This window comes from Gymnoscopelus microlampas (genome assembly GCF_963454915.1).
Source record: "Gymnoscopelus microlampas genome assembly, chromosome: 1".
NCBI classification, from domain to species: Eukaryota; Metazoa; Chordata; class Actinopteri; order Myctophiformes; family Myctophidae; genus Gymnoscopelus; species Gymnoscopelus microlampas.
Window position 1 is genome coordinate 670,047 of NC_139962.1, and position 25,847 is coordinate 695,893.

At 43.8% G+C, this 25,847-nt stretch overlaps 1 protein-coding gene across 1 annotated transcript in view; it reads right to left on the reverse strand.

Moving 5' to 3' along the window:
• Window positions 1-25,847, reverse strand: part of LOC311047294 (NACHT, LRR and PYD domains-containing protein 3-like) — a 38,140-nt gene extending 12,293 nt beyond the window's left edge. Inside the window, exons 1-6 of the mRNA XM_084059960.1 lie at window positions 25,709-25,847; window positions 8,423-8,506; window positions 5,888-5,953; window positions 5,360-5,476; window positions 4,268-4,338; window positions 1,392-3,201 (exon numbers count right to left, since the gene is read on the reverse strand). Of these exons, the coding sequence (XP_083916086.1) occupies window positions 1,392-3,201; window positions 4,268-4,338; window positions 5,360-5,476; window positions 5,888-5,953; window positions 8,423-8,487 (2,129 nt within the window). The 5' untranslated portion in view covers window positions 8,488-8,506; window positions 25,709-25,847. The remainder of the gene's footprint in view (window positions 1-1,391; window positions 3,202-4,267; window positions 4,339-5,359; window positions 5,477-5,887; window positions 5,954-8,422; window positions 8,507-25,708) is intronic.

Genomic DNA, 25,847 nt, shown 5'->3' on the forward strand with positions numbered 1-25,847 from the left:
AAGAAGGCAAGAACTGTATTAGAATTGTATTAGCTTATTAAGTTTTCCTTCAGGAAAACAGGCTCTGTTCATGGTTGGCTCAGCAGCAGATGTGAACTAGAAACACACGACACCTGTTTCCTGTTCAAATCTGCTGCTGAGCCAATCAAAGAAGCGATGAGAAACTTACCTAGAACAGGAAACAGGAATGTCACCGTATGGAAGAGATACTACAGTCATGCACAGAGCCTGTTAAGTATCTCAGTACATAACTCTGATCCACTGCTCTTTAAACCAGAGGTTCTCAAACTTTTTCATGTCAAGGACCCCCAAATTGACACTTATTAGCCCGCGGACCCCCATTTGAATAGATATGCCAGGGACCCCCATAAGAGAAGATTTTTTACGGCTCTATAGCAGTGATTCTCAACCATTTTAATTTTCAAGGACCCCCAGTTTGACATGCATTAGGGCTACCGACCCCCATTTAATGGCATTTCTATCTCTGGGACCCCAATTCATATTGTAAAATCAATGTTAATCTAACTCTGAGAGTGTACAAATGGAACCAAATGGACCATTTGTAAAAGTACTCAGTATGCAGAATGTCCCGTTTCACAAGTTCCCATTACCAGTTACCCCTAAAATGTATTAAAAATCTTTTGAAAACAGCAGATCTACTGTACAAGGTCACAACGTGTTGTGATGCGTTGTGAGCTTGTAGATCAGCTTTTTTTCAAATAGCCAAAGTTTAAATAGTGCTGAAGTGGTTAATGTATGTTTTTAATAATAATCAAAATCAACAAAGTAACTAGTAACTAAAGTTTTCAAATACTTGCAGTGGAGTAAAATTACAATATTTGTCTCTGAGATATAGTGGAGTAGAAGTAGAAGTATAAAAAATCGGGAGAAAAAGTACCTGAATATTTTACTTGAGTACATGTAGTTACTTTCCACTAGGGATGGGCAATATTATCGATTTCGCGATATATCACGATATTTTATTTCGCGATACTGTATCGATACTCCAGGCCGCCATATCGCGTTTTATAAAAGAACATATATGTATGTATATATATATATATATATCTTTCTTTTTCAGATACAGGCTTTATGAAAAAGCATTCATATAATCGCATAGTGACCCAAGTATCGTGATACGTATCGTATCGTGAGATTCTTGCCAATACCCATCCCTACTTTCCACCACTGCTTACTATTACTAATATTACTCATAATATACAATGTTTTACATTTAAAAGTACAGAAACAGTTTAGTTGACTCTTTAAAACATGACAGATTGTCAACATGTTGTAATGACTGACTGACTGACTGACTGACTGACTGACTGACTTGACTGCAGCTTTAGTATGATTTCCTCCATTTTGTTAAAATTCACATGAATACTAACCGAGCCTTTCTGCAGTTCCTCACAGCTGGCAGCAGTCTCTCTCGTCCCCAGGCTGATGTGTTGTATTTGTCCGGGTCAAACTCATCTAGAACCTCCTCTGACATCAGCAGCATGTAGGCCAGAGCTGAACACTGGGTATCAGACAGTTGTGTCTTAGATCTGTCCCCTGACTTCAGGTACTGTTGGATTTCCTGATGTACTGATTCATCCTTCATCTCCATCAAACAGTGGAAGATGTTGATACATCTGTCAGGAGAGTCATCACCATCAGCGTTCATCTCCTTCAGGTTGTTGATGGCTCTCTGGATGCTCTCTGGACTGTTCTCTGTCTGACCCAGCAGGCCTCCTAACAGACTCTGATTGGACGGCAGTGAGAGGCCGTGAAGGAAGCGGACGAAGAGGTCCAGGTGGCCGTTTTTACTCTTCAGGGCTTTAAGCATGGCTTTCTTCAGGAAGTCATCCAGGGACATGTGACTGTTGTCATCTCCCAGGAATGTCTTCAGAACCTTCATGTTCTTCTCAGTGAAACAGTGGAACAGGTAGACTGCTGCCAGAAACTCCTGAATGCTCAGATGAACAAAGCTGTAGACCTTTGTCTGGAAGAGCACGCTCTCTCTTTTGAAGATCTCTGTGCACACTCCTGAGTACAGCGAGGCTTCTGTGACATCAAGATCACACTCTTCCAGGTCTTCTTGGTAGAACATGATGCTGCCTTTATCCAGATGTTCAAACGCCAGCCTGCCCAGCTTCAAAAGAACCTCCCAGTCAGACTTCATGAGCTGCTGTTGACTCACCCCATCTGTCTCATCATACTTCTGCTTCTTCCTCCTTGTCTGGACCAACAGGAAGTGGCTGAACATCTCAGTTGGGGTCGTGGGCAGCTGTCCTGTCTTGTCTGTCTTCAAAATGGTCTTCAACATGTCCTCCAGAACGGTAGCAGCGATCCAACAGACGAGTGGGATGTGACACATGATGTGGAGGCTCCTTGTTTTGTTGATGTGTGTGATGATTGTGCTGGCCAGCTTCTCATCACTGAATCTCTTCCTGAAGTACTCCTCCTTCTGGGGGTCTGTGAACCCTCGTACTTCTGTCACCCTGTCAACACATGCAGGAGGGATCTGATTGGCTGCTGCAGGTCTGGTAGTTACCCAGAGGAGAGCAGAGGGAAGCAGATTCCTCTCGATGAGGTTTGTCAACAGAACGCCCACTGATGATGTCACTGTGACATCAGAAACAATGTCATTGTTGCGGAAGTTCAGAGAAATTTTGCTTTCATCCAAACCATCAAAGATGAACACAGTCTTACAGGCAGCAAGCTGCTCTGGTGTGAGCTCCTTTAATGTTGGATGGAACTCATGGATCAGTGTGAGAAGACTGTACTGCTTATCTCTGACCAAGTTCAACTCTCGGAACGATATCGGAATCAGGAGATCGATGTCTTGATTGGCCACGCCCTCCGCCCAGTCCAGAATGAACTTGTACACAGAGAATGTTTTTCCAATGCCGGCGATGCCCTTTGTCAGAACTCTTTGGAAGGGTGTCTCTGTGCCTGGTAAGGGGTTGAAGATGTCAGAGCACAGGATTGTGTTGTCAAGGGAGGTCTTCTCCATCTTGGATGCTCTCTCAAGCTGCCACACCTCATGTTGCTGATTAACCCCTTCACTGTCTCCCTGTATGAGGTAGAGCGTTGTGTAGATCCTGTTTAAGGGGGTTCCAGGTCCTGGTCCAGTGATGTCTTCTCTCTGACCTTCTGACCTCTGCGTCAGACTGGTCTTATAGGGCTTTAAAAAACCCTGCAGACTGACATCCACTGGAACACAACAGTTCATCAATGTTAAACACACGTTCAGTCATAACTTTATATCCTATGGAAACATATGATTTATAATTCATATTCCCAGAATAAAAACAGGATTTAATGTAAATAAAACACTCTGACTCTGAAACAACTCAAAAAAGCAACAACAACCAAACTCTTTTACTAGTATACTTATGTATTTATTTATGCATTCATTCATTTACTTTAGTTTATTGTTGTATTAATTAGTGAGTTATTATGTATTACATGTATTTATTATTTACATCAAATATTTTTTTCAGAGCAGCAAATACATTAATGATATTCATGTATGTATGTATGTATGTATGTATGTATGTATATCATACACATACATATTTGCACGCACATACACACGCACATACACACACACACACACACACACACACACACACACACACACACACACACACACACACACACACACACACACACACACACACACACACACACACACACACACATACATACATACAAAAAAATACATGCAACTACATTCTAAAGTCTAGTTCCTTATTTGGGCTTCCTTCCTGAATGTTTTTTACACCAGTGGTTCTAAACATCGTCATGTCAAGAACCTCAAAATGAATGTTTGTTCGAGGACCCCCATCTGTAAATATTGTGTACCAGGGACCCCTCAGTCCTGTGACCAGTTTAAAAAACATTCCTTCCTTCCTTTTCAAGATTTATTTGAAAATAGCAGATCTACGAGCTCACAACGCGTCTGTGTGAGCTTGTAGATCTGCTATTTTCACATCACCATTGTATGTATGTTTAGGTGTAAAGTGCTCATGTGGCCTAGTTGCTTCTTCTGGGCTTTTTCCATAGACCTGGTTGCTTATTTCTCTCGCAGAATCTGGCAACGCTGGCCAGCAGCAGCTGTCTGTCTGTTTTGCTTTTGAATTATATTTTAATTCATGAAGTGAATGTACAGTTAGTCTATCAATGGTTGTAAGCCCAGCAGTTAACCATGTGACCATGTTAGTAAGAATTAATCAATTGAAAAAGTGCGCTGGTACACAAATACATCAGGCTTTACTTTGTACAATGCTGGTGGGATGGTCACACACTGAACCCCTGGATGGATCCTCAGTACTGATGTTCCTCTCTCTGTGGACACACACACACACACACACACACACACACACACACACACACACACACACACACACACACACACACACACACACACACACACACACACACACACACACACACACACACACACACACATACACACACAGTGATTACCTGAAGCCAGTAACTAGTGATGGACGGTAACAGACTAGTTGAGTACTAGTTATATAGTAAACACTGAACTAGTAAAATTATGCTTAAACTAGAAAAAGTGCTCCAGGTCTCCGCCAGGTCAGGTAGGTTATTTTAGCCTCCTGGTGGCTCTATAATAGGCCAATGTGAAAAGGGTGCCATTTCTTCCTATGCCGTGCACAGCAATCGGACACTGCGTTCATGATTTGTGGCATTTTGTTCAAAAAAAGCCACTACTGCAAAGTTTAGATGTTAATCTTAGCCAATCAGGATGGAATATGTAAAATCAAACATATCCGTCTTGATCACATGACTATAGAGATCATGTGTACCGATTTGCGTGAAATTTTGATAAATTGGGAAGGAGTAATATAAAAAAAATAATGTTTTCCATAAGTCGGCCTCTTGGTGGCGCTATAAAAGGCAGATGTGAAAAATGCAGGGCAAATGTTTTTTCTTGGCCTCTAGGGAGTGCGCATACAAAGTTTTATACAGATCGGTGCAGTTATAGGTAAAAACACGAATCGGCCTGTTAGTTGATTCCTATTCCAACCTTTCACAGATCTAATGACAGTATGCCCATTGACCTACGAAGCCGTTTGTGCCGACTTGTCGAAAGTAATGAAATGGGTGACACAGTCAGGACCTACAGACTCTCCCATGGTGCCACCATGAGGCTGATTTGAAAAAATTTAAGTGGCATTTCTTCCTCAGTATAGTGGGAATATGCATGCAAAATTTCAGGGAAATTGCATTCAGCGTTCTTGGTTTACCTATGATCCTAGATTATTATTTCTACACACTTGTGTGTGTGTGTGTGTGTGTGTGTGTGTGTCTAACATTTACTGATCAGTGATCTTACTTTGAGTGTGAAGGTCCAGCTTCATCACTGACGTCTGGATGTTGTTCCATAGAACAATGTCTCTTTGCAGGTGGACTGCTGGGTCCTGGAGACTCTGGTCTCTGACTTTGGTCTCCTCTGTTATCATCACAATCACACAACACTGTTTATGTCATCTCTGTTATCATCACAATCACACAACACTGTTTCTGTCACCTCTGTTATCATCACAATCACACAACACTGTTTCTGTCAACTCTGTTATCATCACAATCACACAACACTGTTTCTGTCACCTCTGTTATCATCACAATCACACAACACTGTTTCTGTCACCTCTGTTATCATCACAATCACACAACACTGTTTCTGTCACCTCTGTTATCATCACAACCACACAACAACGTTTCTGTCACCTCTGTTATCATCACAACCACACAACACTGTTTCTGTCACCTCTGTTATCATCACAATCACACAACACTGGTTCATACAGTATATTCCTAATGGAAACTCCTTGACCATGAATGAAAGTTTACAGTTACTTACTTTGTCTGAGAGTCTGGTTCATTGCTGTGTTCTGGAGACTCTGGTGTCTGTCTCTGGTCGTCACTTCTGGAATCATAACAATCACACAACACTCTGTTTCTGGCTCATATATTCCTGATGAAGAATCCTTAATAACAGCAACTAACTAACTAAATAAATAACAACAACTAGAAAAAGTGCTTGGAGCACAGGTCTCCCCGCCAGGTCAGGTAGGTTATCGTGGCCTCCTGGTGGCGCTATAATAGGCCAATGTGAAAAGGGTGCCATTTCTTCTTAGACCTTTGATGGCAATCCGACACTGCATTCATGATTTGAGGCATTTTGTTCCAAAAATGTGTTTTGCTAAATTAGACCTATTGGTGGTGCTATAACAAGGCAATGTGGAAAGGGTGGCATTTCTTCCTCAAAGTAGTGCGAATGTGCGTGCAAAGTTTCACCGCAATAGGACGCTGCGTTCATGATTTGCGGCATTTTGTTCAAAATGGACCAATCCTGCAAGCTTTGGTTGTCAATCTTAGCCAATCAGGATGGAATATGAAAAATCTACCGATCCATATTGATCACATGACTATAGAGATCATGTGTACCGATTTTTGTGAAATTTGGATAAAATCTGAAGGAGTAATATCCAAAAATGTGTTTTACATAAGTCGTCCTCCTGGTGGCGCTATAAAAGGCAGATGTGAAAAATGCAGGACATATGTTTTTCCTTGGCCTCTAGGGAGTGCACATACAAAGTTGTGCACAGATCGGTGCAGTTATAGGTAAAAATACGAATTGGCCTGTTATAGCGCCACCATGAGGCTGATTAAAAAAATCAAGTGGCATTTCTTCCTCGGCCTATGTGCAAAATGTCAAAGAAATTAGATGCTGTGTTCAAATGGAGTACTCCTTCAAACTTTCGAAGCCATTTTTAGCCAATCAAGATGGAATATGAAAAATCTGAAAGACCCGTTTGGTTTAATGACTATAGAGATACTGTGTACCGATTTGCGTGATGTTTGAACAAAATCTGTAGGAGTACTGTGAAAACTGTGTTTTGCAAAAAGCGTCCTCCTGGTGGCGCTATAACAAGTACAGGTGAAAAATGTGGGGCAGAGGTTCTGAATTGGCATCCAGGGAGTGTTTGTGCACAGTTTCACTGCGATCAAGCCAACGGTGCCGGAGATTAGCTGGTCACAGACGGACACATACGGACGGACGGACACACACACACACACACCCACGGACAGGGTGCAAAACATACTCTCTCGCCATGCCTTTCGGCCTGGTGGAGACAATAAGTCATTAAATGTTACTTTGCCTGGGGTCTGGTTCATTACTGAATCTTTGAGAACTATTTCTAAACCAGTCACTCTTCTAGTTCTCTGTCTACTGGCTCATATATTTAGTTGTTAGAGGGCTTCAACAACTTAAGATGCCCAAAAAGGAGGCAAAAAGGCTGGCAAAGTATTGTGCTATCTCTGCTATAATTGGCAGTCGCCATATATGGCGGAGACGCTGTTACTTATACCCATAGTGTACTGAGTGACATGCTTATTGTATCATGAAAACATATTGCCATGATTTTGTGAATGTAACCCTACTGCACCTATAATATTTGTGTCCCTGTATGTATTATCCCTTATGTGGACATAAATAAATGGTTAAAATGTGTGTGTGTGTGTGTGTGTGTGTGTGTGTGTGTGTGTGTGTGTGTGTGTGTGTGTGTGTGTGTGTGTGTGTGTGTGTGTGTGTGTGTGTGTGTGTGCGCGTGCGTGCTTGCGTGTGTGTGTGTGTGTGTGTGTGTGTGTGTGTGTGCAAGTGCGCATACTCGTGTGCTTGTGCGTGCGTGCGTGTGTGTGTGTGTGTGTGTGTGTGTGTGTGTGTGTGTGTGTGTGTGTGTGTATGTGTGTGAAATACATTAGGAAGAGTCAACAACCAAATAGTGGAAGCATTTTTATTTATTTTATTTTTAGTTGTTTTGTTTTATTATCAGGTACTTGACCAATGATTTATTTAATGACCTGTTACTCTGTTGTTCTAGTTGGACAAGGCTAATGAACTCACCTCGTGTGGTCAGACTATATCACTGTGTGGATATGAGTCTGGTGCTTCTATGAGGACATTTTTTCCCAAGGGGCGGGATCAAAACAATGGCTCTGGACGCAATTGGTTAGACCTAGAACCAACTACCAATTACGGTCTCCCATATTTGAATAATGGGCCCTGATTGGTCACCCCAGAAGGGGCCAGACCCAAATCGCAAAGGGAAATTTTATTTTTTCGCACTGGCAGATTTGTCTGGTCCCAGGCTAACTATTAATGTTGTATTTTGTGTTGTTGCTGTAGTCGACATGACTGCATCACTGTGGTGTCCACATTAAAAAAGTTAAGTAAATAAGAAACTAAAACAGTAACACTGCAATCGACACACCTTTGGTTTGTAAACGGAACAGAGTAGGATCCTCTCACACTGTGTTCTATAGGAAAGTCCTTTAATATTGATGGAATCACCTTCAACCAGTAGACTTCCAGTAGAAGCAGTGATCTTACCTTGAGTCTGGTGGTTTGTCTTCATTGCTGGTTCCCTCCTCCACTCTGTCCCCAGAGACACTCATCTTCTGGACTTTAACACATCTATGATGCACAGAGAACACAAAGAAGGGTATTAAAAATACCAAATACGTTGTCCAGGTGTTTTAAAGAAGAGAGAAGAGTCTAGGACGTGTGGAGCGTTGTCCAGGGTGTTTTAGAGAAGAGAGAAGTGTCTAGGACGTGTGGAGCGTTGTCCAGGGTGTTTTAGAGAAGAGAGACGAGTCTAGGACGTGTGGAGCATTGTCCAGGGTGTTTTAGAGAAGAGAGACGAGTCTAGGACGTGTGGAGCGTTGTCCAGGGTGTTTTAGAGAAGAGAGAAGAGTCTAGGACGTGTGGAGCGTTGTCCAGGGTGTTTTAGAGAAGAGAGAAGAGTCTAGGACGTGTGGAGTGTTGTACAGGGTGTTTTAGAGAAGAGAGAAGAGTCTAGGACGTGTGGAGCGTTGTCCAGGGTGTTTTAGAGAAGAGAGAAGAGTCTAGGACGTGTGGAGGGTTGTCCAGCGTGTTTTAGAGAAGAGAGAAGAGTCTAGGACGTGTGGAGCATTGTCCAGAGTGTTTTAGGGAAGAGAGAAGAGTCTAGGAAGTGTGGAGCGTTTTCCAGGGTGTTTTAGAGAAGAGAAAAGAGTCTAGGACATGTGGAGCATTGTCCAAGGTGTTTTAGAGAAAGGAAAAGAGTCTAGGACGTATGGAGCGTTGTCCAGAGTGTTTTAGAGAAGAGAAAAGAGTCTAGGAAATGTGGAGCATTGTCCAGAGTGTTATAGGGAAGAGAGAAGAGTCTAGGACGTGTGGAGCGTTTTCCATGGTGTTTTAGAGAAGAGAGAAGAGTCTAGGACGTGTGGAGCGTTGTCCAGAGTGTTTTAGAGAAGAGAGAAGAGTCTAGGACGTGTGGAGCGTTGTCCATGGTGTTTTAGGGAAGAGAGAAGAGTCTAGGACGTGTGGAGTGTTGTCCAGGGTGTTTTAGAGAAGAGAGAAGAGTCTAGGACGTGTGGAAGGTTGTCCAGCGTGTTTTAGAGAAGAGAGGAGTCTAGGACGTGTGGAGCGTTGTACAGGGTGTTTTAGAGAAGAGAGAAGAGTCTAGGACGTGTGGAGCATTGTCCAGAGTGTTTTAGAGAAGAGAGAAGAGTCTAGGACGTGTGGAGCGTTGTCCAGGGTGTTTTAGAGAAGAGAAAAGAGTCTAGGACGTGTGGAAGGTTGTCCAGCGTGTTTTAGAGAAGAGAGAATAGTCTAGGACGTGTGGAGCGTTGTACAGGGTGTTTTAGAGAAGAGAGAAGAGCCTAGGACGTGTGGAGCATTGTCCAGGGTGTTTTAGAGAAGAGAGAAGAGTCTAGGACGTGTGGAGCGTTGTCCAGGGTGTCTTAGAGAAGAGAGAAGAGTCTAGGACGTGTGGAGCGTTTTCCAGGGTGTTTTAGGGAAGAGAGAAGAGTCTAGGACGTGTGGAGCATTGTCCAGGGTGTTTTAGAGAAGAGAGAAGAGTCTAGGACGTGTGGAGGGTTGTCCAGCGTGTTTTAGAGAAGTGAGAAGAGTCTAGGACGTGTGGAGTGTTGTACAGGGTGTTTTAGAGAAGAGAGAAGAGTCTAGGACGTGTGGAGCGTTGTCCAGGGTGTTTTAGAGAAGAGAGAAGAGTCTAGGACGTGTGGAGCGTTGTCCAGGGTGTTTTAGAGAAGAGAGAAGAGTCTAGGACGTGTGGAGGGTTGTCCAGCGTGTTTTAGAGAAGAGAGAAGAGTCTAGGACGTGTGGAGCGTTGTACAGGGTGTTTTAGAGAAGAGAGAAGAGTCTAGGACGTGTGGAGCATTGTCCAGAGTGTTTTAGGGAAGAGAGAAGAGTCTAGGACATGTGGAGCGTTTTCCAGGGTGTTTTAGAGAAGAGAAAAGAGTCTAGGACATGTGGAGCATTGTCCAAGGTGTTTTAGAGAAAGGAAAAGAGTCTAGGACGTATGGAGCGTTGACCAGAGTGTTTTAGAGAAGAGAGACGAGTCTAGGACGTGTGGAGCGTTGTCCAGGGTGTTTTAGAGAAGAGAAAAGAGTCTAGGACATGTGGAGCATTGTCCAGAGTGTTTTAGGGAAGAGAGAAGAGTCTAGGACGTGTGGAGCGTTGTACAGGGTGTTTTAGAGAAGAGAGAAGAGTCTAGGACGTGTGGAGCATTGTCCAGAGTATTTTAGGGAAGAGAGAAGAGTCTAGGACGTTTGGAGCGTTTTCCAGGGTGTTTTAGAGAAGAGAAAAGAGTCTAGGACGTGTGGAGCATTGTCCAGGGTGTTTTAGAGAAGAGAGAAGAGTCTAGGACATGTGGAGCATTGTCCAGAGTGTTTTAGAGAAAGGAAAAGATTCTAGGACGTATGGAGCGTTGTCCAGAGTGTTTTAGAGAAGAGAGACGAGTGTAGGACGTGTGGAGCGTTTTCCAGGGTGTTTTAGAGAAGAGAAACGAGTCTAGGACATGTGGAGCATTGTCCAGGGTGTTTTAGAGAAAGGAAAAGAGTCTAGGACATGTGGAGCGCTGTCCAGAGTGTTTTAGAGAAGAGAGACGAGTCTAGGACGTATGGAGCGTTGTCCAGGGTGTTTTAGAGAAGAGAGAAGAGTCTAGGACGTGTGGAGCATTGTCCAGAGTGTTTTAGAGAAGAGAGAAGAGTCTAGGACGTGTGGAGCGTTGTCCATGGTGTTTTAGGGAAGAGAGAAGAGTCTAGGACGCGTGGAGCGTTGTCCAGGGTGTTCTAGAGAAGAGAGAAGAGTCTAGGACGTGTGGAAGGTTGTCCAGCGTGTTGTAGAGAAGAGAGAAGAGTCTAGGACGTGTGGAGCGTTGTACAGGGTGTTTTAGAGAAGAGAGAAGAGTCTAGGACGTGTGGAGCATTGTCCAGAGTGTTTTAGAGAAGAGAGAAGAGTCTAGGACGTGTGGAGCGTTGTCCAGGGTGTTTTAGAGAAGAGAGAAGAGTCTAGGACGTGTGGAGCATTGTCCAGGGTGTTTTAGAGAAGAGAGAAGAGTCTAGGACGTGTGGAGCGTTGTCCAGGGTGTTTTAGAGAAGAGAGAAGAGTCTAGGACGTGTGGAGGGTTGTCCAGCGTGTTTTAGAGAAGAGAGAAGAGTCTAGGACGTGTGGAGCGTTGTACAGGGTGTTTTAGAGAAGAGAGAAGAGTCTAGGACGTGTGGAGCATTGTCCAGAGTGTTTTAGGGAAGAGAGAAGAGTCTAGGACGTGTGGAGCGTTGTCCAGGGTGTTTTAGAGAAGAGAAAAGAGTCTAGGACATGTGGAGCATTGTCCAAGGTGTTTTAGAGAAAGGAAAAGAGTCTAGGACGTATGGAGCGTTGTCCAGAGTGTTTTAGAGAAGAGAGACGAGTCTAGGACGTGTGGAGCGTTGTCCAGGGTGTTTTAGAGAAGAGAAAAGAGTCTAGGACATGTGGAGCATTGTCCAGAGTGTTTTAGGGAAGAGAGAAGAGTCTAGGACGTGTGGAGCGTTGTACAGGGTGTTTTAGAGAAGAGAGAAGAGTCTAGGACGTGTGGAGCATTGTCCAGAGTATTTTAGGGAAGAGAGAAGAGTCTAGGACGTTTTCCAGGGTGTTTTAGAGAAGAGAAAAGAGTCTAGGACGTGTGGAGCATTGTCCAGGGTGTTTTAGAGAAGAGAGAAGAGTCTAGGACATGTGGAGCATTGTCCAGAGTGTTTTAGAGAAAGGAAAAGATTCTAGGACGTATGGAGCGTTGTCCAGAGTGTTTTAGAGAAGAGAGACGAGTGTAGGACGTGTGGAGCGTTTTCCAGGGTGTTTTAGAGAAGAGAAACGAGTCTAGGACATGTGGAGCATTGTCCAGGGTGTTTTAGAGAAAGGAAAAGAGTCTAGGACATGTGGAGCGCTGTCCAGAGTGTTTTAGAGAAGAGAGACGAGTCTAGGACGTATGGAGCGTTGTCCAGGGTGTTTTAGAGAAGAGAGAAGAGTCTAGGACGTGTGGAGCATTGTCCAGAGTGTTTTAGAGAAGAGAGAAGAGTCTAGGACGTGTGGAGCGTTGTCCATGGTGTTTTAGGGAAGAGAGAAGAGTCTAGGACGCGTGGAGCGTTGTCCAGGGTGTTTTAGAGAAGAGAGAAGAGTCTAGGACGTGTGGAAGGTTGTCCAGCGTGTTGTAGAGAAGAGAGAAGAGTCTAGGACGTGTGGAGCGTTGTACAGGGTGTTTTAGAGAAGAGAGAAGAGTCTAGGACGTGTGGAGCGTTGTCCAGGGTGTTTTAGAGAAGAGAGAAGAGTCTAGGACGTGTGGAGCATTGTCCAGGGTGTTTTAGAGAAGAGAGAAGAGTCTAGGACGTGTGGAGCGTTGTCCAGGGTGTTTTAGAGAAGAGAGAAGAGTCTAGGACGTGTGGAGGGTTGTCCAGCGTGTTTTAGAGAAGAGAGAAGAGTCTAGGACGTGTGGAGCGTTGTACAGGGTGTTTTAGAGAAGAGAGAAGAGTCTAGGACGTGTGGAGCATTGTCCAGAGTGTTTTAGGGAAGAGAGAAGAGTCTAGGACGTGTGGAGCGTTGTCCAGGGTGTTTTAGAGAAGAGAAAAGAGTCTAGGACATGTGGAGCATTGTCCAAGGTGTTTTAGAGAAAGGAAAAGAGTCTAGGACGTATGGAGCGTTGTCCAGAGTGTTTTAGAGAAGAGAGACGAGTCTAGGACGTGTGGAGCGTTGTCCAGGGTGTTTTAGAGAAGAGAAAAGAGTCTAGGACATGTGGAGCATTGTCCAGAGTGTTTTAGGGAAGAGAGAAGAGTCTAGGACGTGTGGAGCGTTGTACAGGGTGTTTTAGAGAAGAGAGAAGAGTCTAGGACGTGTGGAGCATTGTCCAGAGTATTTTAGGGAAGAGAGAAGAGTCTAGGACGTTTGGAGCGTTTTCCAGGGTGTTTTAGAGAAGAGAAAAGAGTCTAGGACGTGTGGAGCATTGTCCAGGGTGTTTTAGAGAAGAGAGAAGAGTCTAGGACATGTGGAGCATTGTCCAGAGTGTTTTAGAGAAAGGAAAAGATTCTAGGACGTATGGAGCGTTGTCCAGAGTGTTTTAGAGAAGAGAGACGAGTGTAGGACGTGTGGAGCGTTTTCCAGGGTGTTTTAGAGAAGAGAAACGAGTCTAGGACATGTGGAGCATTGTCCAGGGTGTTTTAGAGAAAGGAAAAAAGTCTAGGACATGTGGCGCGTTGTACAGGGTGTTTTAGAGAAGAGAGAAGAGTCTAGGACGTGTGGAGCATTGTCCAGAGTATTTTAGGGAAGAGAGAAGAGTCTAGGACGTTTGGAGCGTTTTCCAGGGTGTTTTAGAGAAGAGAAAAGAGTCTAGGACATGTGGAGCATTGTCCAGGGTGTTTTAGAGAAAGGAAAAGAGTCTAGGACATGTGGAGCGCTGTCCAGAATGTTTTAGAGAAGAGAGACGAGTCTAGGACGTATGGAGCGTTGTCCAGGGTGTTTTAGAGAAGAGAGAAGAGTGTAGGACGTGTGGAGCATTGTCCAGAGTGTTTTAGAGAAGAGAGAAGAGTCTAGGACGTGTGGAGCGTTGTCCATGGTGTTTTAGGGAAGAGAGAAGAGTCTAGGACGCGTGGAGCGTTGTCCAGGGTGTTTTAGAGAAGAGAGAAGAGTCTAGGACGTGTGGAAGGTTGTCCAGCGTGTTGTAGAGAAGAGAGAAGAGTCTAGGACATGTGGAGCGTTGTACAGGGTGTTTTAGAGAAGAGAGAAGAGTCTAGGACGTGTGGAGCATTGTCCAGAGTGTTTTAGAGAAGAGAGAAGAGTCTAGGACGTGTGGAGCGTTGTCCAGGGTGTTTTAGAGAAGAGAGAAGAGTCTAGGACGTGTGGAAGGTTGTCCAGCGTGTTTTAGAGAAGAGAGAATAGTCTAGGACGTGTGGAGCGTTGTACAGGGTGTTTTAGAGAAGAGAGAAGAGTCTAGGACGTGTGGAGCATTGTCCAGGGTGTTTTAGAGAAGAGAGAAGAGTCTAGGACGTGTGGAGCATTGTCCAGAGTGTTTTAGAGAAGAGAGAAGAGTCTAGGACGTGTGGAGCGTTGTCCAGGGTGTCTTAGAGAAGAGAGAAGAGTCTAGAACGTGTGGAGCGTTGTCCAGGGTGTTTTAGAGAAGAGAGACGAGTCTAGGACGTGTGGAGCATTGTCCAGAGTGTTTTAGAGAAGAGAGAAGAGTCTAGGACGTGTGGAGCGTTGTCCAGGGTGTTTTAGGGTAGAGAGAAGAGTCTAGGACGTGTGGAGCATTGTCCAGAGTGTTTTAGAGAAGAGAGAAGAGTCTAGGACGTGTGGAGGGTTGTCCAGCGTGTTTTAGAGAAGAGAGAAGAGTCTAGGACGTGTGGAGTGTTGTACAGGGTGTTTTAGAGAAGAGAGAAGAGTCTAGGACGTGTGGAGCATTGTCCAGGGTGTTTTAGAGAAGAGAGAATTAGGACATGTGGAGAAGACACCTACACCCCCACCCTCATATCCCAGACAGCCACACCCCCATTTTCCCGTATCCTTCCTACCTAAAAGCCCCCCATACCCCTCCGTCACACCCACTTCCGGTTAACTCTTTCACATTATTACACGGCTTGGTTGAATGCTCGATTCTGATTGGTCAGTCATCGGTCATTATTTCTGGATAATGACCGATGATAATGACCGGTGAGACCGACGAGGAAACTGTGTAATCAGAGACTCAGAACACCTGCTCATATCAACCTGCGCAGCTTGATTTTATGCTTTATCCAACATTGACAGCCATGTAAACAAACAACCAATGTCATTTACAACTAAACGTTGCTCTCAAGAATGTTTTTGAAAACATTTGAAGTGAGAAATAGACGATGCAATAACCGAAAAGTCATTCTATTTGATCCACTGCACTTCCTTGTTTATCGTGGCACAACAACGGGGGAATACCAAAACGCTCGCCCCAAAACATAGTCGCCCTGGGGCAAATCCGGCGGTATTACAGGCAAATCGGCAGTAAATAGAATGGGGGGCGAGTATGTTTTGGGGCGAGTTTTTTTCCATTTCGTCATTTGTTTTTGCGAGGCGAACTTGTCCGCCCAGCCCAATACTTATAGCCTGGGTGCCAGCCTGCTTCGCTACGTTCGGCGGATTTTTTTTTCTCTCTGCGCTTCTCAGTCTGGAATGCACCCGATTGACTCGTCTTTCAGAACTACACAGGAAGTACCCAGGAACTACATATGTTACGTTCGGCAACGTCGTTGCTGATTGGATGTTGTTCAAACGAATGACGAATCAAAACGATCACACCGTTTTTTTTGTCCCGCCCCGCACCACAGACCAATCAGAAGCCACGGTAGGTTTGGAACCTTGGCTGCTGTGTCCCGCCTCCTGGAGATAGGAGACATTCCAGACTGAGAAGCGGAGAGAGAAAAAAAGTCTGCCGAACGCAGCGAAGCAGGCTGGCACCCAGGCTACAATACTTATGGAATACTTTCATTGCCGTAAGCAAGGAAATACTTCGTTTTGTTGTTACTTTTGGGTAAATGTATTTATGTATGTATTAAGTAGCCGTGTAATAAGCGGGATAATGCATGGGGAGGTAGTCATTATTGAAATTTAAAGCCCTTCAGGGCGATTAACCACCTCGGCTTCGCCTCGGTGGTTAATCGCCCTGTCGGGCTTTGTTTTTGGTAATCATCATCTTTAAAGCAGCAGTTCTCAAAGTGGGGTCTGGGGACCCCCAGTGGTCCTTGAGGGGTTTCAGGGGGTCCCCAGCAAATTGAGGAACAGTCTGACCACTTTAACCCGATTTTATACTTTAGCTATTAAACAATAGACAATCTACAATCTCACAGCTCGTTTTGAGCTTGTAGATCGGCTATTTTCCAAAAAATATTGACATATCTTGAAAAATGTGGAATCATTTTGACATTTTAGAAACATTATCAAACACAAGTCTTCTCTTATGGGGGTCCCTGGCAGAACATATGTTCATATGGGGGTCTGCAGCCACATACATGTGAATGTGGGGGTCCTTGACATGACAATGTCTGAGAAACAGTGATTTAGAGTTTACAACAGAGCTGAACATTACAATCCAACCAGAACATTATAACATTAACATGGTATTATTATCATTATATTAACATTATAACATTAACATGCCCACATGGTTAACTGAACATTATAACATTAACATGCCCACATGGTTAACTGCAGGGCGTACAAGCATTGATAGGCTAACTGTACATTCACCTCATTAATTCAAATCAAATTCAAAATCAAATCAGACTGCCTGCCTGCTGCTGGCAAGTGTTGCCAGATTTTGCAAGAGAAATAAGCAACCAGGTCTATGAAAACAAGCCCAGAAGAATGAACTAACTAAGCCACATGAGCACTTTAAACCTAAACACATATAAAACGCCCGGGATTCGAACCCGGGTCTCCCACGTGGAAAGCCAACATATTAACCACTAAGCCAAAGGGATATCCCCATCGCTCTGGGGAGATGTTAGACGTTCATGCCATCAGGCTGAGGTAGTGAACCACTCTGTTACACATACATGAGGAGTTAGGCTATTTGAAAATAGCAGATCTACAAGCTCACAACGTGTCCCATTACTGCCCTTTTTGAGCTTGTAGATCGGCTATTTTCAAAATATTTCTCAAGTCTTTGTCGTATCTGAGGACACACATACAACATGCACACAGACACACACACATATACACGCACACACACACACACACAAGGCCCCTCACACACACTCACACACACACACACACACAAGGCCCCTCACACACACACACACACACACACACACACACACACACACACACACACACACACACACACAGACTCCTCTAAACACACACACACACACACACACACACACACACACACACACACACACACACACACACACACACACACGTATCACGCACGTATCACGCACCCACATACACATTGTATAAGTTAGGACATACACACACACACACACACACACACACACACACACACACACACACACACACACACACACACACACACGTATCACGCACCCACATACACATAGTATAGGTTAGGACACACACACACACATTCACCCATAAAACAGACAGATGACACTTGGCACCCCATGGTTTACATTAAGAGTACATATACATGCACGACACATGTACGCACATACAGGCTCACCCCAATGCCTAATAGCGACAAATACTGCTATCTCCATCCATGCACGTTTGTCTAATACACACACACACTCACTCACACACACATGTATGCACATCTCCATCACGCACGGACATCTGAACCCCCACACATGTGGACAGTGAGAGCACACACATACACATACATGGACAACCAACAGATAAGTACCTCAGACAGGACAATAGCCCCAGAGCCTTACCCCGAGAACCTTCCTACGGTGTACTAGAGAGAGAAACAGCCCGTTAGACAGACCATGTAACCTTTTTCTTCAATAAACCCTATTTTATTGTAACCTTTTGTCTGTCTGTCTGACTGACTCACTCATTTTCATAGCCACCATTCTCTCCAAGGCCAGACTCAATATACCACATAACATGGCGCTGCGAGTAGGGTAGTTTAAAGCTCACTGGGAGCAGCCTTTTTCCTGTGAAGTGATCTGCAAGCGGGTGAGTTGATATTCATCCATGTGTTTGTGAATTACTTTTGTGGGGGAGGAGACTGTTTTCAGTGGGCTACTATCAAAAAACTAGTGGTTTGAGTTTGGTCTTTGAGGGGAGCCAAATGAAAAAATATATATTTTTCTCCCTATTCTTTGGTGGTAAATGATTTGGTGGGTGGGCCAAAGTGTGTTTATATGATTATCTATCTATCTATATATACAATTTGAATCCTTCGCCATGTCGGTTGTCAGTATGTACGAACGTTGTATGTGGCCAGTGTGACGTAATCTGACATCACGCCAGTGTGACGTAATCTGACATCACGATGACGATGAGACGGTATATGACATCACATCCTACCTATAAATTCTAGGATGCCGTCAGATCGCACCAGTTCGACGGCTTCCATAGTGGGTTTTGGTCATTGGAGAGGTGATGCACGTCACCTCTTTCTGAAGTGGGTACTTTCAAAGCCTGCCGTGGATTTAGGAGAGCACAAAACTCTCTCTCACACTGTGAGGTGCCTGTAAGGTGGCACTGCAAAGTGAACGACGCGTCACGCTAGACGTTCGGGCCGCGTAGCGGCCCGAACTTCTAGTAAAGTACATTGGCAAAGTCATCAAATGTGACCATAACAGGTCAAGTGTGCACTTTTAGCTGCACACAAGATGTTTGCAAGCACAGTCCATTAAATGAGAAATGAAACAAAATAAACGATTTGTTAAAGGAACGTCAATTACCTACACAAATCGGCACTGAGAACGTCAATAGCTTGGGCCAACCTTAAGGGAATGTTGCAGAATATAGAACTCATGCTCAACGTTTGAAATAAAATGAACAAAATAAAGGGATCTGTCTAGGGCCAAGTTCATTGCTTAGCAGATCAATTAGGGATCAAGTCACTTGCCTTAATCTACCTAAATATAAGAATAAGAATGACAGAGCATTATGTTCTATGTGTGATATTAATACTGGTGCAGGACGGACGTTAAAGATTTATTGCTTCCACCTTTAAATCTTTCTTGTTTCCACCCCGCATTACGAGGGCAGTATTAATGTAGTTTAGTTGTTACATCTGCGTTTGGAAACGTTTACAGCCAGGACGTTAGCCAAATTTTAAGTCTGTAGTGTGTCTCATAGTGAGTTACAGATTTGAAAGACAAATTGTAAGTCTGATATCGTGTCTCAGTGTGTGACCTGTTATGGTCACATTTGATGACTTTGCCAATGTACTCTATAATCATATAAACACACTTTGGCCCACCCACCAAATCATTTACCACCAAAGAATAGGGAGATTTTTTTTTTTTTTCATTTGGCTCCCCTCAAAGACCAAACTCAAACCACTAGTTTTTTGATAGTAGCCCACTGAAAACATGGACAACCACGTGTCTCAGTGTGAGTGTCAGACTTAGAGTCCAGATTTGGAGTCCAGTTCACAGTGTTGTTAGGTGCAGAATCCTGGCTATCGATTTATGGAAGTAATTACCCCATAATGTGTCAGGCGGGGATGTTAGATAGATTGCGTGACTAATCCATGATAATTCATGATTCGTGACAGATCCATGATTCTAATATTCCTGGGAAAAAGTTCTGCCAATATAGGTCTGTTATCGTGTCTCAGAGTGAGTGTCAGACTTAGCGTCCAGATCTGGTGAATGTATAAATGTGAAGATGTGTTACTTTGATTAGAAATTGTGGGCTCATATAGCTATAGTGATATAGATCTATAGTTAATCTCAGCGAATGTTGTCAGAAAAGCGCTGAAAATTGATAGTTCAGGCTTGTCAGCCGGTCAGTGATTGGAGGCTTGTCATGAGTCACTGATTTATTCTGTGTAGGTATTCATAATAGGTGTATTTTGACTCAGAGGGTTGTCCCTCAGAATGGGGTGCTGTCTGTGGGGCAGTTCTGTTTCATACATAATGTTGTATGCATGTAATGCCATACATGTGCATAGATGATGAGATGATAAGGCCTATGGATCCATTTGTTTGTTTGTCTGTCAGTATCTGTGAGTGTCTGACTGCACGCGGCAGTGAGCGGTGAATGTGCCTACAGTATATGTGTGCTTTGCCTGTTCGTTGTCTGTGTCTGTGAGTGGCAAACTGTCCAGACTGTGTGTTTGGGAGTCTGTGTGTCTGTGTCTGAATAATATGAAAAAGGATTGATCAGGTTAACCGTTTAGTGTAGAGACATAGGAACTAATAATAAGGATTACGGACAATAATTGTTACTAAGTATTGTATTATATTGAGAGTGAAAGTTGTACTTCTCTCTCACTCATCTGCTGGTCTTCTCTCTTTATTCCTTCTCTGCCTGTGTGGCTGAGGGGGATGGAGGGGGGTCCACACACACGCAGGCCAGTTCTCCTGGCTGGGGAATATTTCTACTCAAGTAGTTGCTAGTGATGGTACTTGAGTACTCCGGTCTCTCTTTCCTGCCCGCTCTCCTCTGTGTGTTTCTGAAACCTAATTCTCATGTTTCAAGGGGGGAAGCAGGAGAGATGCAGGAGGGCGGGAGTATTTTTACTTGAGTAACTCAGGATGCTTTGATGTAACCAATCATAGTGTCCCATTCCTCTGAGCAGTGGGAGCGCAAGATGTGCACCATTAGAGCCCATAGCTGGCTGAGTTAAAAGTAAAACAGATGATATGACAAAACACCAATTAGATTAGGTTTGGTATTATCAGTGTCAAAGTTACGTTTAGAGACAACACCAAATGAAGTGGAGAAATTAAGTTACAGAGGCTCTCCAATAGAGCCTCGGCGCACGACAAAAAGAAGTCAGACGAAATAGAGAACCTTATAAGAAGAGGACAGTTCACAGAATAAGGTCGAAATAAGATAACTGTGAAGTTAAATCATACAATGCACTTCCACTCCATCTGTGGAAATAGAACTAAAGAGTGAATAAATACGCCATATGTATTTGCTTGTCTTATTACAGACATATGGGTTAGTTAGTATAGAGGACTAGAATAACAATTATTCAATTATCGCTATATGATTTTGAATACTGGGAGTATTACACTCCAATATCAGTTGTTTGTTGAAATATATGTCTGTCTCTGTATGTGGGAGGATTCATGTCTGTCATATGTCTGTCTGTGTGTATGAATGAATACATAATCTAAGGGTACAGGGTTACTGGGCTAGTCTACAATTACAGAACAAACTCAAGTGATTAACTAGTCTCTTTTTAAACGGTCACCAGACATAAGTTACTGATGATTTAATTTTGTGAATGCGTAAGTTCCTTGCGTGTTTACTCTATCTGCCTCACACTGCCTCCAACAGTGTGTGTGTCAGTAGTCGAGTCTGCATAAACCTGATCTCTCTCCCCTTTTTTGTGTCTTCCTGTGTTTCTTCAAATCTATCCCCTCAAGCCCCCACCTCTCGCCGTGCACACACGCTCTCCCTTCACACAGCCAATCGCCCCCACCCTTCTTTACTCTCTGGCACATACTGTCTGTCTCTCCCTCTTCTGTGCAAGTGCATTTTGTGTCTCTTCTTCAAGTTTGAGTGAATGAATGAGAGAGTTATGAGTTATTCTGCTTTTAATATAGTGTAGTGATTATGGTGTGAAGAGTGAAGAATTGAAGAATTAACGCTAATGAAATTGTTTATGTTCTTTTGTGTTTGATCATACATGTGCTGTGAGGGAGTTTCCAGTGAGGATGACACCACTGGAAATCAAAGCCAAACCCATCTCCCTGATACAACGACCCAGGCCAAACAGACCACACAGAGGCCTTTCGTCTGGATGGACAAAAGCAGACGCAGTCCATGACCTGAGGGATGCCTGTCCATTGTATCACATAAGATCAGTTTGGCCCTAAAACCATTTGTCTAACAGTAGTAGTTTGAAATTGATCATTTGAGTGCGTGTTTGTATAGGCATGGAATCGACTCATTGAAATAGGTAAAGCGATCTCTTTTTTGTTTTAGTGGTGAACATGGTCAGGTGCACTCTACCTGGAATCGGAGACGAGTTTTGAGTGCTTAGAAGAACTAGGTTCGCCTGGCCGTAGAAACCTGAAGACTATAGGGAGGAGTTAGTGACAGTATAAGTTTTGGGGTAGGCAGAGAGCCATGGGGTTCAATGAAGAGGTTACATGCCGGTATGTGTGAAAGTGTATGACTGCATCATGGATGAGTGAAGGTACGATTACATCATGTATGAAGGAAAGGGAAGAGTGAATGCATGGGTATGGTTGGTGAGTGAATGGATAATAGAGATACTGATACAAACCAACTTTTTAGTAGTAGCTGCAGTACTGAATGGAAACTATATTTGGAAGAGATGCTTGTAAAAGTTACAAGGGGGGACCACCTTAAGAGAAAATTAGTAACCGGTCCAAATAACATAGTGTATTATTATTATTGATAAAAAAGGTAAAGCCAAATGTGAGTAATGTTCGAGCTGCAGAGGGAGAAAATTGTGCAGATTGTTGTTGGTGAGGGGTTTGCCCATCACCCGCAATAATCTGCATCCATGTAACAGTTAAATAATATTAATAAATATAGGTGCTGGAGACTTACTGAATAATATTATATAGAGTGAGGTCACATATACGTACTGTGCTGATAATTTCATTATACTGACAGCGCACAAAAGAGAAAATGTTCATCGGAGAATGGTGAAACAATTATATAATAAAATTCCAGGTGTACAAAAGGAAACAACTAAGTAGATATTCAGCGGGCACCTGTATAGAATTATGATTGGAGAACGCATACTCCAGGGGAACCGTTTGTAACAGAGTTAGAAATACCTGTGTATTAATTTCTACAAAATCTAGACGCTTGCCTTTCACTGTATTGTGTTCTAAAGCCACCTGGTGGCAGCGCAGCTACGTGCAGTCACAGTGTCCCTTTTCGCGCACCGTAGTTTGCCTCAGCAGAGGAATGTTTCCATGCTGCAGGTAAGAGGCACGAATGCTCCGGTGCATCAATAAATATACATTTTGGGTTTTTATATTAATCATTTCAAATCTTTGTTACACAGATTTGTAGACTGTATGCTGCTGCTGCGCTGCTGACCACTGTGTCTGTGTTTATGTACTACCAGGTAGGCTTTGTTAGATGTGAGATTCACACATTATTTCATTGTTGTCATTATCTTCCATGGGTTATTAGTATTTTGTTCTCCATTTTATGTAGCCCCTGTGTAATTTTGCAGTGATCTGTAAGTTTGTTGTTCATTATATAAGTTCTCACTGGGTTAGGTGCTCTATAGAAAAAGAAAGAAATTAATTAATCACTATACGATCACATGTTTGAAATTGGCCTCAGCAGAGGAATGTTTCCATGCTGCAGATTTGTAGACTGTATGCTGCTGCTGCGCTGCTGACCACTGTGTCTGTGTTTATGTACTACCAGGAGTCCCAAAGTAAAGACCTGAGTGAGAGCAAGTCCTGTGTGACCGTGTCCATTACTTCTACACTCCACCTACACCAGATACACAGACAGAAAGACACAACCCGTTACACGTTATTACATACACAGAAATAAGTGAAGTTGAACAAGAGGGAAACCCATGTAGGGCTTATGCAGGGTTCTCATCTGAAGTAATACTGAACAAAAAGTGAATGGAACGTAGTAATTGCAGTCTGAGTCTGATGTTTTAGGTGATCGCAAGGAGTAGCTTGTTGGACGGGGTATTCTGGTGTGGACTGAAACAATCACGGCCTCTTTAAGTGCGCAGGTGAGTTTGGGGGAGGACGCGGAGGCGGCGGCTGACGCGCTCTCCCAAAAACACACATGTGTCACGGCAATGACCATGGGGAGTCGCGACCCTGTGGTCTGAGAACAGATCAGCTGGTTGCTAATTCATGCTGGGGGGGGACTAGTCGAGTCTAAGTTGGCCCCCACCTCCGAGAGGTGGTGCTTCAACCAAGGAATCCGGAACCAAGGTTGTGCATTAGGGTTAGAACTGACAGAACAAATCTGCCTCTCAGCCAACACCACCTGTCCTACCCTGATCCTCAATAAGCTTGTTGTCTTGACATCAGTGAGTTTGTAGTCTCAGTGACACTTTTTAGGAGTAACACATGGTCATTTATATTTGAGTACCTCATTTGTATTGATTTATAGTTGCAGTGTAGGTTGTTGATCAAGGCGGTACAACCACTCACCTACGCTTTATTCTCCACTGAAAAAACTATCCGTACATGCCCCTGCCCGCAACATAACCCATATTCCCAATCTCAACATACTGTATGCAGTCTAGAATTGAACACTATTGTCAGAGTTGTGCACCTTGGAGAGGAACCACGAATGACATTGAAGGAGACAGTGAATAAGCGCCAAGTATCTACAAGGGAGGATAATTATGTACTTTTGGATAAGGGAGACTGAAGCACAGACCTAGGGTGGTAGGAAGGACTTTGCCCAAATATGCCACCTTTCCCCTTCCTGCCCTGTTCTCCCGGATACACACATACACCTGTCCACTGCTCTATCTTGTCTACACTATGCACACACCTGTCTCACCGCTCTATCTTGTCTACAGCACACAAGTCCCCATGCACCATATGTTAAGGTATGCCAGCTGGCGAAGATTTGCACGTTTTTAGTTTAGGCGAATTTGTATTACTTTTTGCAGGCCAATGCGCATGGATAATTCCAGAATGCATGGTTGATTTGAGTCGTTTTGCTTGTTTTGTTTGCCTTTTCGGTTGATGGTTTTTTGTTTCATTTCTGTTTCTGTTTGCATAAGTCTGCCATAGCCCCCCATTACCCCCCACCCCCGTATACCCCCATATCCCTACACACACATACCCCTACACCCCTTAACGTTAACCCTATTTGACTGTTTGAAAATAGCAGATCGACAAACTCACAACGCGTCACATCACATCCTGTTTTGAGGTGGTAGATCGGCTATTTCCAGATTTTCATTATTTTTCAAAATGTTCACAATTTTCTAAAAGATTTTAAACAATGTAGAAGAATGTTTACATTTTTGAAAAAAATAAAACAGATGGGGGTCTGCAGACACATACATGTCACTGTGGGGGTCTGCAGACACATACATGTCAATGTGGGGGTCTTTCCCTGGGGGTCCACAACACCATGCCTCATTAAAATGATTTGTATTATATTTTCCTCTCAAGCCAATCAACACTGAACTGAGTTTAAAACACAACAATCTTCTCTCTTTAGAGCAGTGCTTCTCAAAGTGGGGTCTGGGGACCCCCAGGGGTCCTTGAGGGGTTTCCAGGGGGTCCCACCACTCTAAACCAACCCCCCAAGGCAGGCAGGCAGACAGATAGGCAGGCAGGCAGACAGGCAGGCAGGCAGGCAGGCAGGCAGGCAGGCAGGCAGACAGACAGACAGACAGACAGACAGACAGACAGACAGACAGGCAGGCAGGCAGGCAGGCAGGCAGGCAGGCAGGCAGGCAGACAGACAGACAGACAGACAGACAGACAGACAGAGGGTTGTAAAAAGAGGAAGAGACAGAGAGAGGAGAAAACATGTCACGACGAACTCAGATTATATAAACATGTTGTTGAATATGAACAACTGTTGACGGCACTCCCCAGGGCTATGTACTAGGTCCACTCCTTTTCCCCTCCATTACACTAAATCTATTCACCAAAAACAGCAGATCTACAAGCTCACAGCGTGTGTAAATGAGCTTGTAGATCAGCTGTGAACGGTGTCATATAGTTTATGATACAGTAACATTCTTACCTGGTAAGATGAGCTCATCAAGTCAGAGGTTGTTGTGTGTAGTTGTGTGTAGTTGTGTGTCAGTTGTTCAAAGTCTTGTTGTTGTTTGTTACAGCGTCACACGTCAAAGTAAAGTTACAACTCTGTGTCTTCCTGCTGC